The sequence below is a fragment of the Aplysia californica genome, unplaced genomic scaffold, assembly GCF_000002075.1.
Source record: "Aplysia californica isolate F4 #8 unplaced genomic scaffold, AplCal3.0 scaffold00129, whole genome shotgun sequence".
In the NCBI taxonomy this organism is placed as follows: Eukaryota; Metazoa; Mollusca; class Gastropoda; order Aplysiida; family Aplysiidae; genus Aplysia; species Aplysia californica.
In genome coordinates, this window is record NW_004797399.1 from 1409783 (window position 1) to 1423392 (window position 13610).

General features: G+C 43.1%; 1 protein-coding gene and 1 long non-coding RNA gene across 3 annotated transcripts in view; one reads left to right on the plus strand and one right to left on the minus strand.

Annotated features, from left to right (window-relative positions):
* LOC106011490 overlaps positions 1-6720 on the plus strand; it is a 30223-nt gene extending 23503 nt beyond the window's left edge. Inside the window, exons 3-4 of the long non-coding RNA XR_001184761.2 lie at positions 4852-4938; positions 5860-6720. This is a non-coding gene — a long non-coding RNA (uncharacterized LOC106011490). The remainder of the gene's footprint in view (positions 1-4851; positions 4939-5859) is intronic.
* The window catches only part of LOC101858775 (E3 ubiquitin-protein ligase TRAF7), a 90662-nt gene that overhangs the window by 55612 nt on the left and 21440 nt on the right, over positions 1-13610 (minus strand). For both annotated transcript variants that reach the window (XM_005096475.3, XM_005096474.3), the window contains 3 exons: positions 13006-13122; positions 11853-11972; positions 9879-10010 (listed from right to left, as the gene is read on the minus strand). In XM_005096475.3, the coding sequence (XP_005096532.1) occupies positions 9879-10010; positions 11853-11972; positions 13006-13122 (369 nt within the window). The remainder of the gene's footprint in view (positions 1-9878; positions 10011-11852; positions 11973-13005; positions 13123-13610) is intronic.

Sequence of the window (13610 nt, forward strand, 5' to 3'; positions counted from 1 at the left end):
GGGGGGTGCAACAGCTAGGATTTCTATTTTAGTTTTAGTAGAGGTTTTACGGGGCTCACAACTGCATACGGTCATATGAGCGCCAGAAGATTAGAGGCGTTGCTAAAACAATGGGGTCCGAAAATAAATGTTCTATTTCCTCTACCGTAAGGTAATTCGGAGTCGTTATCAAGATAATATTCAAAGAATTGCAGTCGAAAAAGCTTGAATACTGTGAAACTAAATTTTTTTTTGAGTGTATCAAATTTGTCAAAACTAGGTACTAAGCAGATAGAACTTTATAATTCTGAAGTAACTACCTCTTAAAATACCCTCAACACCCTCAGCCATTACCTTGGTTGAATGAAAAGTTCACACGACAGAAATAAGGAAAATGGACAAAACAAGCTTGGTTTACAATAAAAAATTCCGTCCTCGAAACGACATGCGTGAGCCTTCAAGGGTGTACAACTCATATATACACAATGTATAAATTCTGGAAAACAAAGTATAAACGACAAGACAATGCCAGAGTCCGCAGTGTAGCAGGTAGACGCTTCGCCGCCACACACAGATGACATGGGTTCGATTCCTTAGCGACGAACTTTTTTTTCTTTTAAAAAAATCGAGTTTCTCCGCCGTTCCCTGGAATGTTGTATCTCTCGCATTTGTTTGTTTGCTTGTTTGAGTAGGTGTTTTACGGCACTATCGACTCCTATCCCTCTAGCCAGGGTGGGCAACATCAGGCAGGGTACGAGCAGCCCACCTTCTGAATGGTCCAAATTGTGTCAATGGGGGCGTAACGTATTTACAATGTCATTCGCTGTATAGTTTCATCGCCACTTTCAAACTGTAAGGTAATTTAAGAGGCGGGATCTCCGAATGTAACGTACATCTCTGATAGGGCTGAGTCAAACGGGTGGGGAGCCGTAAAAACTCCTCAAAGTAATGTAAGTTCAGAAGGCCCCGTTTGGGAATTCGAACCACAGCCATCCACTTCGTGGTCGGCATAACGCCAACGGATAATTTAAGAAAAGTTTTACAGCGCTAGTAACACAAAAGTCGCATAAGTGCCGAAGAGTACAGATGTTACTAAAGAGTAACATGCAAAGTAGAGAAGAAGAAGAGATTAGGACGATACATGTTGATAGGAAAGGGGGTCCAAACCACACCATAGCATCCGCTAACAACCCATGAAAACGTTTAATTCGTAACATAAAAAAGAACACGTCACTAAAACCAGCTTGACAAAAGTAACAGCGCTGATGAAATTTACTTCCCTGCACTTTATCAAAATAACGATTATAATAACTATTTTTACATAGCGCTCTATCCAATACAAGTATAAGCTCTGTGCACTTTACACAGATGGCATGATCACCGAAAATAAAACCTCAAACACACAAAAAATACCCATTTAATATAAACAACCCCCCCCCCCAGTTCAATCACATACGGAAGAACTTTTTCAGTCATTAATGATTAAAAACACATATATGGACAGCAGAGAAAATAAGACACATCAGCAACTGCCAACACACTCCAACTGAGACTTAAACAAATGAGTCTTAAGCAATCGCTTTTAAAACGTATTAAATGGCCGTTGTTGAATCGAAGTAATTGTCGAAGCCAAAGCTAAAAAAAAGCACCACTATTCTCAAACATAGCAAAATAAAACAGTGTCATTGCCCTTTTCTCTTAGCTGTCCAGTCGTTCACTGTGAGTCAGTGCAATAGTGAGGACATCCCTAAGGAACAGATTGCACTCTGTCCTTTTCCCCACTTCCACGAGCTAACAGAGCCCGGGGGCGGGAGAGAAAGAGGTCCGTGACCTGTGACAGCCAGGACAACGGGTGTTAACGAGCAGGATACGCGCATGCGCAGAGGTGAGAAAATCACACCAGTCCGGGTCAGGTACGCGCGGGTGTCCCCATAGAAACGGACAAAAAAGACCCACATTAACGCCTTCTCAGCTCAGTCTACAACGAAGGGCGGACAACGTGCAATTAGGGCCGAAAAAAATCAAAGTATGAATTAGGTTGAATATGACAAGATGCACCAGAGCAGCTAAAGATCGTAAACAACGGCCGGTCATTACACGCCAACCTCTGAGCCAGAGATAACACCTCCGGGTATCCCAGGTACAGATAGGTTTATTACCGCCATATTTGCTGGCTGTAACCCGGTTTGTTTGCTTGATCTGAGTACAGACAAGAAAAAGTAAGACAGACAGACAGACAGAAACAACAGAGGGAAAATGCAGAAGTATAAGTATAATGACCTTCAAGTGGCGCCATCCAACCACCCGCTCCAGCCCGGGCTGAGAGGGACACAGCATCCCAGCAAAAAGACGGAGATACTCAAACAACCACCTCCCCATCATGCGAATCGAACTCACTCCTGCGTGCTACGGCCACGAGCCTTGCCACTTCACCACAGACGATGGTATGTTAAGCGTCAGGGTGAAGAGTAGATTTTATTACACTGCAGTTACATCACAGGCGCCGTAGGTAAAACGGGTGTTAATAGAAGAATGATAGCTTGGATGAACAGGGAGATGGGTGGACGGAGAAATAGGATGGATGGATGAATGGAAGGGTGAATGGATGGATGAAGGACGGATGGAGGATGGATGGATGGATGGATGGATGGATGGATGGATGGATGGATGGATGGATGGATGGGTGGGTGGATGGATGGATGGATGGATGGATGGATGTGCTTTCCACCCCCCCCCCTTCCACACACACACACGCAGACATATGCGAACAACAGCGGGAAAGAAAAGTTTTGTTTTAGTAGAGGTTTTACAGTGCTCGCAACTGCATAAGGTCATATGGGCGCCAGAAGATTAGAGGTGTTACAAGAGATTAACAAACATAAAAAAGAAGAAGGGGAGATAAGGACCATAGAGGTTTGATAGGAAATAAGAAGCAGACCACACCAGAGCACCCGCCAACCACCCGCGGAAAGAAAAGAGGGACCTACTAGGTGCACCCCCGCATTAAACAACCCCCACATTCTTGCGCCCAAATAACACGACAGAGCAGTCACAATACATCTTTGAAGCGCTGCTGTAGTTTTGGGGACAAGAAAGGGGGGGGGTGAGGTGGGGGAGGGGGTGAATGCCCTTATTGCTTCACCAGCCAACCCATGCCAATTATCACCCCACCTCCTGAGCACCAACAAACATCTAGTGACATTTCCCGCCACCTCGGTGACCCGTGACATTATCTCAGCGTGTCCGTCGTCATGGAAGCTGGCAGGTGGCACGGGGCAGCAGAGGCCTCCACGACGACATGATTGCGACAGACATTTATGGCGCAAAGAGGCCGGGGTACTGGGGAGTGCACAGACAGGCAGAGACAACACACAGACAGTAACACATGTAGCTACTTATTTTTAAAAACCACCTGACATTCTGTCTACATGTCTGTCTGCTTGCTTGTCTGCCCGTCTCTCCATACATCTCTCCCTTTATCCATCTCTCCATCCATTCATCTGTTCTACATTTTGCTACAAGAAACCGAATTGCTACTAAGCCCCTCCTCCCTGATTTACACAAATTTAACAACAATTACTAAGGTCATTATCGTAATACGTTAAGCTAATGCTAATTCATGTGCATGTTTTTGGGTCTTTTTTATGGCGTTGTGGTGAAATCAAACGCTCGTCAATATAATAAAATAAAAGAAACCGACATTTTTTCCGCCTGTTTGGAAATTTTTAGTTTTTTCTTTTTCACTCAACACCTTTTATTTCCATTTAAAAACACATTTCTGTGTGGGTTTTACTGAAAAACGTTGAACAGAGACAAACAAAATGTAAATTTGCAGTTTCCAAGGACACTCCAGCTTTGGAAGTCTCCAAACTTAGGCGGCCGTTTGCACGCTAATTTTACCTCTGACACCAGGCAATTCCCACCTCCTTCAATCGCAAATATCTCCACTTCTAATCAAGATGGATGAGTGTATTTTTCTCATCAAGACTAAGTTTGTTTTAGTCAGAGTTTTACGGCACAAGCAACACAATAAGGCCATGCAAGTGCCGAAGATTAGAGTTGTTACAAGAGTCACAAACACAAAAAAAGAGGAGAGATCAAGGTGATAATTGTTTGACAAGAACGAAGGAGTAACCCACACAAGATCAGCCGCCAACCATCCGCCATCAAAACTAAAACTGTCATTTAGAACAGGGAAAAGTAGAACAGGCGAACAGAAACAACAGATAGACAATAATGATAAATAAATAGCATTTGTACAGCGAAAATCCCGCTCTACAACAAGCTCTATGCGCTTGGCAATCTGTATTATTACTCCAGCAGACCTGATAGCACTCTGAAAATATCTCAGCTTCCCAGGAGGAAATATTAGGAGAGAAATAGGACGCTACCAGTGGCGCCCTCCCAACCATACGTACACGAAAACATCCAGATAAGACCAGTCGAAAAAGTAATTATCTCCACATAATGTCACGTATTATCCTTCCATCAATGTTTCCTGAAAGTTTCATGTCAAAAGGACAGGAGTATGGGGGAAAATTGCAACAACAACAAAAAGTATTTTTTTAAAATAAATTAGTTTGCGAAAAATGACAATTATTGTGAAAATTCACTACATTAATCCAACCTCATGTTTTCAAAAGCAATTTACCAGATGAATAAAGACTTTCTCAATTGTGTCCATGCTATTTTTAGACCCCAAAAAATGGTTGATCTTCAAAACTCAGCCAACATAAATGTGCATAGCATGACACAAAATCTGCAAAATCAAGGGTCGCTCCTCCCTTTAAGGATGCATATTATCTGATCATTATGTCACGTATTATCCTTCATCTCCTGTATACATGTAGCTCTCTTATTTTGTTTTTTCAGGTTTCCACTTTTACGGCCCTTATGACATCTTTAAGGCCAGGGCTGCTCGCTGGCCCACGGGGGGCAGTGCTAGCGCAGAGGCTGTGGGTAAGTGCTGATTGGGTTTTTAAAAAGGGGGAAGGGAGAGAGTGTGTGTGTGTGTGTGTGTGAGAGAGAGAGAGAGAGAGAGAGAGAGAGAGAGAGAGAGAGAGTGTGTGTGTGAAAGAGAGAGAGAGTGTGTGAAAGAGAGAGAGAGAGAGAGAGAGAGAGAGAGAGAGAGAGAGAGAGAGAGAGAGAGAGAGAGAGAGAAAGAGAGAGAGAGAGAGTGTTTGGAAATTGTACAGATAGATTTAACGCCACTTTCAACATTGAAAGATCATTTAAGAGGTAGGATCTCCGAATTTAAAGTCCAATATGAACAAGCCAAATATGCAGAGAGTCTTAAAGAGTCCCCGAAACAACTTAAGTTAAAGTGAGTGCGCCTGATGTCGTTTGTTGCTGGTCCTGGTGGGGTTCGGACCAGGGGGGGGGGGGGGGGGATTTCGTTGAGGTTGAAGACGGTGATCAAGACAATCTCGACAATGATCACTACTCGTACGTTCTCCTCTATTTTCAATTCTTTTGTTACCAGGCAGACAGATGGAACAGATAAAGAGCGGGACTCTATTAACTACATTCTAGCCTATAAGCATCTAGTGTCCAAATAGATAGATAGATAGATAGATAGATAGATAGATAGATAGACACCAACATAGATAGTTTGTCATTCAGCCCGGCAGGCAGGCAGGCAGGCAGGCAGACAGACAGACAGACAGACAGACAGGCAGGCAGGCAGACAGGCAGGCAGACAGACAGACAGACAGACAGATAAAATATTAAAAGAGTGATTCTACTGAACTGCGTTTTAATACATGTAACAGAAAAAGGGGGTAAGAAAAAGGGGGTAATTCTTCTCAATTACTTTCTAGTCTAAAGGAATTATTATTCTGTTGCCCCGTCAATGAGAAAGTCACCTCCCCTTGCTTGCAGACCGAGACTTCCTGAACCGAGCGTCCGACGAGCAGGACTACTACAAGGTCATCTCCTACCTCAACAGCGTGGGGCGACGCAGACGATAGCCGGCGAGTCTGCGCGGGAGTGGCAAGACTGAACATCTGCAACTACAAACACAGCACTGTCCAAATGGCACCCGCGTGCCCAAAAACAACAGGTTTTTTATCGAGTCGAAGGCAGTGTTGTTCGGTTGTTCGTTTGGGTTTTTTTCATTTACTTTTGCCTATGCGCACTTATGATAAATTATTTTACAGGACAATCTTGACGACATAACGGATCCATAATTTCGCTTGACATTAGAAAAGTATTATTATCTTGTTTTGCGGTTTAAGCATGGAAGTGTGAATGAGTATGAAGAAGGCTCACAATACAACATGAGGAGGAACATAATGTTGTTGTGAATCGGGCCAAATCAACCAGTCATTGAAAGTGGGGCGAAAAAGTCCAGATTCCACAAAGGTCAGTTGACTTCCATACATGATGTATTTATCGACTATTCAAAGGCTACAAGAGTATTTTGAGATTGATTACGTACAGATGGGGAAACTGCGACTTTTTCTAGCATTTCGAAATGCTTTCAGCAGAAGATATCAAAAGCTAAATAGCAAGACTGGTTTTGTGGCATCACTCATTTTCCCCAAACAAGTCACATTCACACTATTAAAAACTGCACGTAAGAAGGTACCAAAACACGACACTGACATGGTCAAACTTCTGCCCAATCTGAGTTTAAGAAATTGTGAAGATTGGCAGACGAGGAAAGGGGAGGGAGGAGAGGAGGGGAAGGTGGCACTGAATGTCTGGCTGGTGCTAAATAAAATCAGATTAACAAACAAATTGTCCCCTGGCTTTCTTTTATTTCAACTGAGGGAGTAAAACCGGCTACCTCGATCGGCTTCGTCATGGGGCAGATTGTATCATCATCATGCTCTTCTTTCATCATCGAACGATTTTTTTTGGGTGGGGGCTCTCGTGGCCTAGACGTTAAGGTGTTTCTCTAAAATTGTCTCCTTTCACCTCCTTTCCTACTCTCTAGCAATGTTCTGTCGTCTGCTTTCGTCTCCTCTTTTTGCCCCCGCCACCTCACCTCGATTGCTCCCTCCTTTGGGCTCCCGACTCTTTCTGCAGCCTTTCTACTGCTACTCCTTGGCTCCTTCTTACCGCTGTCTTTCAGCCACATTCCTGATCTTCTGGTAGGAAAGATCTAAACCTAGCCATCTCGGACAAGGGCAAAAAATCTCAGAGGTCCCACGTGCAAGTTGCGCACGTTAAAGATCCCTTGGTGGTGATCCGATAAGAGTAGGCTTCAGCCGCCACCCGAACAAAATTCAAAAGGTCCTACCTACTGAAAAAGTTTAATGTGTCCAGCACGCTTATATGACCTTAAGCAGTTGTGAGCGCTGTAAAACACTTACCCCCCCCACCCCCAAACAAACGATTTTGCTGAGACACACCCTGAAAACGTCATCATATGTGCGAACATTTTGCAAGCAGTGTACTAGTTTCAGTTCAGTTTCAAATCACTTAAAAGGAGGTATTGGCCTGGCCCAAGGCAGGGAGCCCCATAACTCTACGGCAGTCTGGAGGACCTGCAGGGAACAGCAGCCTTCATACTCGAGACTGGGATGTCCGTTTAAAGATGAACAAAAACCAGTTTAGTTTTGAATAAGAAGAAGCATATTGACCCAGTAACGGTCATTCAGTGCTGGGAAAGGTAACATGTGCAAACAGAAACCGCTGAGGAGAAGAAAAGAAGTAAAAAGTAGGACCTACCAGTGCCCGCCCTCCAACCACCTGCAGGTACATATCCCATGAGATTGAGAGATAACAGTAACACAAAAAATGAAGTAGAACGGGCAGACCATAGCACACCACCTGCTTGGTAATTGAAACATTTCTAAATCATATCTAGACAAGCAGACCACGCCAACACCTTCTGTGTATCCAAGACATCTCTAATCGTTATATCCAGACAAGAGTGACAGTCAAAGCCAAAAACGCTCAAGAAAGAAGGTACGCTGAGAAGGCCAACCACAGCCATACTTTGTATTACTGTGCAAAGATTAAGTATCGCAGTGTCAATTTCATTGGTTGGCCGAACCAACAACACGTTGATAAAAATGAAAGGTAATGCCATTTTTTCCAAATATAGTCGAACCTGCTCTAATGGCCACCTGTATAAGAAGACAATCACCTGTGCAAACGGCCACTTCTCATTTCCCTCCATCCATATTTTTTACATTAAAATTAGACTGTGTAAGATGTCTACTTGTCTCAGATAAAACGTTTCTCCTCAACAATGGGTCTGCGTCATAGACAATACTGACTGTATTGCTGTGGCATTCAGATTATTTATAACACATTACAGTCCATGCCGGCTTTAAGCACGGTCATCGGGAGAAAGCTTAATCGTGCTTAAAGCCGAAGCGTGCTTAAGTGCGAAGTAGACACAATCCAGAGATTTTCATATATATATAGAAAATTCCCCGTGCTATTTCCCTTTGTTTGTAAGAAGGCCTATAGCGATCCCGCAAAAGTGTGCACTGTTATTTAGACACCCGCCATGGTAGTTTTTGTTCGCTTGATTGTTTTTGTTTTGTGGTCGAATGGGAAATGAAAACTTAATTTAGACGGCCAGTCACGATACAGCACACTAGGCCTACTGTAACACACTGCCTGTGCGTACCACTGCCCGCTGTGCCACTCATACCACCGCCTTCATCCCACCTCGCGCGTGATACACAATCAAGATTAATGGATAGCGAGGGTCAAAGGTAAAACCTCAGCCAGCCTCCCTTTCTCGTCTCCCCGACTCTCTTTGTATTTTTTTTTTTTTTGGTCGTGTGTAGCTTTGCCCTAGGCCTAGGCTAGATCCTATGTCCGCGCGCACGGCTGTGTGCATCTCTCTGCCTTCGTCTCCGCCCGTGTGAGTGTGTGTGTCCATCACTTGCGTTCTTTGTGTTTCTCTTGACACACTCCACTGCTGCGGTGTAAACTGTGTTCGAACTTCGATGGGTCATCATGAAAATATTGACTGTCTTGTCAATGAAGCGTGCTTGAAGCCGAAGTTACCGTGCTTATAGGCGTGTAATTTATATAGCAAAAATTTGGTAAGAGCCGTTTAGCATGCTTGAGTCCGAAACGTGCTTAAGGCCGGCGTGCTTATAGCCGGCACGGACTGTATAGCTTTCTCATTTCTCTCTATATCTGTGACTAAACACAGCTTATTGAGTTGGAGACTCATAAGTTTTTTGGAGAACAATCCTGCTATTCACTCACAACAGAAAATATAAACCCACATTTAGCCATTGTGACTAAAAATGTCAACGTTGGTCTTTGCTCGTTCCATACCAATCCACAATCTATTCATACCCAAATTCTGTTGTTTTTTTAAAACACCCCCCCCCCCCCCTAAAAAAAAACAACTTATGATCTTAGCTTCTTTCACGAAAGAAAATTTTCTTCATTTTGAAGTATGGCAAGTCCTCAGCCAGCTTCATTTATAGCCCACCTGTTAGACACATCGAAGGGAAAAATTTTAGAACAAAGGGGGATTTTTTAAAATTACTCATTTAAGCAAGTTTTTCTCAAAATTATGGCCAAAAGCAAATGACAAAGTAGTATAAACTGATCAAGACTTGTTCACTATTTCATTTTTACCTCCGGCCCCTTTCTAAACACACAGAGAAAAAAAAAGCTTTTAGTTTCAAGTCACCAATGGCCTGACACATCAGAGCTTTTACATGATTCGGTTTTTTTTTGTGGATTTAGTAAAGACTAGTACATCCTTTAATAAAGATTAGTACATTGATACATTAATGGTCATTGGAGGAGGAGGAGGAGGAGGAGGATAGTTCATCCAAAATGAAATGATGATGACCTTTAACATAAAAGGAGGAATAAAAGTAATGGACTTTACTAACTACAGCAGGTGAGGGAATTGTGAGGGAACTGGACAGTAAGTTAATGCGGGGTACCAAGGTCACATGACTCACCCGTAAGGAGCGGTCGTAGGAGGCGCTGAAGACCTTTGTGCCGTACGCCGTGTGGAGGACGGCCAGGGCGTAGACCGTGCCCGAGTGGCCCATCAGGGTCTCCAGCTGCTTGAAACTGCTCAGCTCCCACACCTGCACAAGGTTGGAGGTCCAGTTAGTTTAGTTTTAGAAAGAGATTTACAGCATTTGCAACACAATAAGGTCAGTTTAGTTTTAGTAGAGGTTTCATGGCACTTGCAACACAATAAGGTCACATAAGTGCCGAAGAATAGAGGTGTTACAAGAAGAGAGTAAGAAACAAGAAAAAAGAAGGAGGGGAGATCAGGACAATAGATGTTTGAAAGGAAAAGAAGGAGCAAATCACATCAGAGCACCTGCCAACCACTCACAAGGTCAAGTTAAGGTTGGTTTATGAGTTTTTGGTGGTTTTTTATTAGTAAGAGTTTTACAGCACTTGCAACACAGTTAGGTCATATAAGGGTTACAGATTTGAGGTCTTACTAGACGGTAACAGACAAATAAAAGAAGTCCTGTTTTAGTAAGCATGTTACGGCACTTGCAACACTATTACGTCGCATAAACATCGAAGATTAGATGTTACAGGAGAGTAAAAAACGTACACAACAAGGAGGAGAGATACGGAAGACAGATGTTTGATAGAAAAGAAAAAGCAAACCATATTATTATTATCAGAGCACCCACTAACCACCCACTGGCTTGTGTTCGAGTAAAAAGAAGCACATCAACACAATAATGGTCATTTAGGATAAGTATGACAGACAGACAGACAGACAGACAGACAGACAGACAGACAGACAGACAGACAGAAACAACAGAGGGGCAGTAAAAAGGTAGGACCTACCAGTAGCACCCCCCCTCCCCCCACCCATCCACCACTCAAATGAACAACAGAAAAGAAAACATGATCTGCTCAGCTTTTAGTTTTAGTAAGAGTTTTATGGCACTTCTCACACAATTAGATCATATTTGTGCTCCCCCCCCCCCCCCCACCGGGCAGAGCTACTGACTGAAGCTGTCTCTAGGTAATTCCCGAAGGGGGATGTTAATATGTTCCTATGCACAACAGAATTGTGCCAGAACAACATAGGGGGATCTGCTCCTTTTTCTTTCCTCATCCTTACTAGTTATTTTTCCTCTAATTCTTTTCTATGTTTGTCACTCTCTTGTGAACTGTTATTTCTGGGGTGCTTTGATAGTCAAAGCAGACTTTGTGCAGTTGAGGCTAGAGAGGTGGGCAGAGTAAACCAGATTTCCCGTTTGGGCTTCTCTGTTGACATCCACCCCTTGGCGCTCATATGACCTTATGACGTTGCGAGCGCCGTAAAACCTTACTAAAACATAAACATATTTGTGCCGAAGATTAGAGATGTTACAAGACATTAACAAACACAAAAAAGGAAGAGAGATAAGGATGATAAAGAGCAAACAACACCAGAGCATCCGCCAACCACCCAATGATCCACTCAAAGCCCCCTACAGATGCTGGTCGGAAAATCTTTACAGAATAAATGTGTTACGACGCGGTGGAATACGACGCTCGTCAGTTTTGGGGCATATGGAGATGTTGGTATCTTCTTAAAGCTTGCCAATTTGTCTGGCTTTTGATGGAAGAAATATTCATTTATCTTGGATACAAGTCAAGATATTCGTGATTGAAGGAGTGGGGGTCACCTGTTTTCAGAGGTAAAATTTGTGAGAAAATGGTCGCCAAAGTTGCATTATTTCCTTAGCTTGAGAGTCCATGGAAACTGAAAATTGACTTCTTTTATGACTTTAATCAACATCTTTCAGTAAAATCCACACAGAAATGTTTTCTTTAATTGGCATGAAAGGTAATGAGCCAAAAAACAAGTTTGATTAAAATTTCCAAAACTGTGATAAAATGCCAGTTTATTCACTTTAATTATTTAGACGAGCGCCTGATTTCATCACGCTGCCTCACAAATAACTTACGTGTATGCAGTTCTCGTAGGTGCCACAGACGATGTGGTGGTTGGTGATGGCGATGCTGTAGACGCTGCCGCCAGAAGTCTCAAGGTCACGCAGGCAGGTCAGACTGTTGATGTCCCACACCTGAGAGGGAACAGGACAGTCTTTGACCAAAACAAAATGGTGAAACAAAAATATTTTCAACGGCCTAGAGAGTACAAGAAAGCCTTTGCACCAAAATATTTTTCTCACATTCTCCACCTTAATGCTCTCTTACTGACAATTTTTTTCAAACAATAAATGACTCCAAGTTCTTATATGCATGTAGTTCCTATTGGCGCCTAAAAATGGTGAGGTGAAGACATTTTGAATACACTGTCATAAGAAAGTGCAAGACAGTCTTTGAGCAAAAACAATTATTGAGGCAAAGATGTTTTGCACAAACTGCAACGTGAGTGCACAGGTTAGTCTTTTTTTGCTAGGCAGAGACATTTTCAGTAGACTATAATCAATAAGAGTGCACAAGATAGTCTTTGAGCAAAGAAAAAATGTGTGAGGCAAAGACATTTTGAACAAACTATGACAGTGCATGCGACAGTCTTTGAACATCAAATAAATTGTGAGGAAAAGACAATTTGTACAAAATATATTATGAGAGAGTACAGGATAGTCTTTGAGCAAAAAAAAACCAAACTATACAAGAAAAAGAAAGAAAGGTAAAGACTTTTTGAACAGACAGCTGTCATAGTAACAATCGCTCATTTTCACAGGTCACTGTACAACAAGCTTCTATTTGATCAGAAACTTCATTTCAAGATTACTATTTCCAGTGTTGTTTTACACACCTTTTCAACACAATAAGGAGACTGAAAAGGACATCCCCCCCCTTAAATAAAAACAAAACATACATGACACACATCTAAAAGGGTGATAAACATTGACAAAACTAGCCTAAACTCCCACCCCCAACAAAATATTCTCCCTCACCTTGTTTTGTATTAGTAAGCACTTTAAGGCACTTGCAACACAATTAAGTCATATAAATGCCAAAGATTAGAGTTGCTACAAGACAGAAACAAACACAAAAAAGATGGAGGAGAGAAAAAGACTACAGATGTTTGATAGGAAAGAAGGAGCTAACCACACCAAAGCACCCACCAACCACCCATTCCCTTACCTTGACCGTCTGGTAGGAGCCGCTAAACAAGTAGTCCTGTGTGGCCGCCAATGCCCGCACCCAGTGGTTCAGGCCGGTCAGCTCTTGCTTCAGCTCATAGGTGTGGACGTCGTATACCTGGGCAACACACAGGTGAGGGGTGGTGGGGGTGGGGTGGGGAGACGGAGCGGGAAGGGGAAGGTGATTGGGGGGGGGGAATAGTGGATGGAGGGGGAGGGGGTAATGGGGGAGGGGATAATGGGGGAGGGGACAGGTGGGGAGGGGAAGGATTAACGAAGGGGAAAGGATTGACGGAAGGCAAAGGAGGGTTGGCAGGAATGGTGGGGGTTGGGGGTTGATGGGCGGGGCACAGTGTTGGGGAAGAGGAAAGGCAAATGGGAGGGAGATGGGGGTTGAAGAGAGAGAGAAAAGTTGAGTTGAACTCTACAGATGTAAAAGACCAAAACAAAAAAAAGATAAAATGGCAGAAATGAGAGACCAAAGTAAATAAAACATACACACATCTAAGTATCCTTTTTTTTCGAGTGACTTCTATCATTAGAAGGGCATCTTCAGCTGCGAGACTACAGTTTGTTAGTTTTAACTAACTAGGGTTTCTTCTCCCT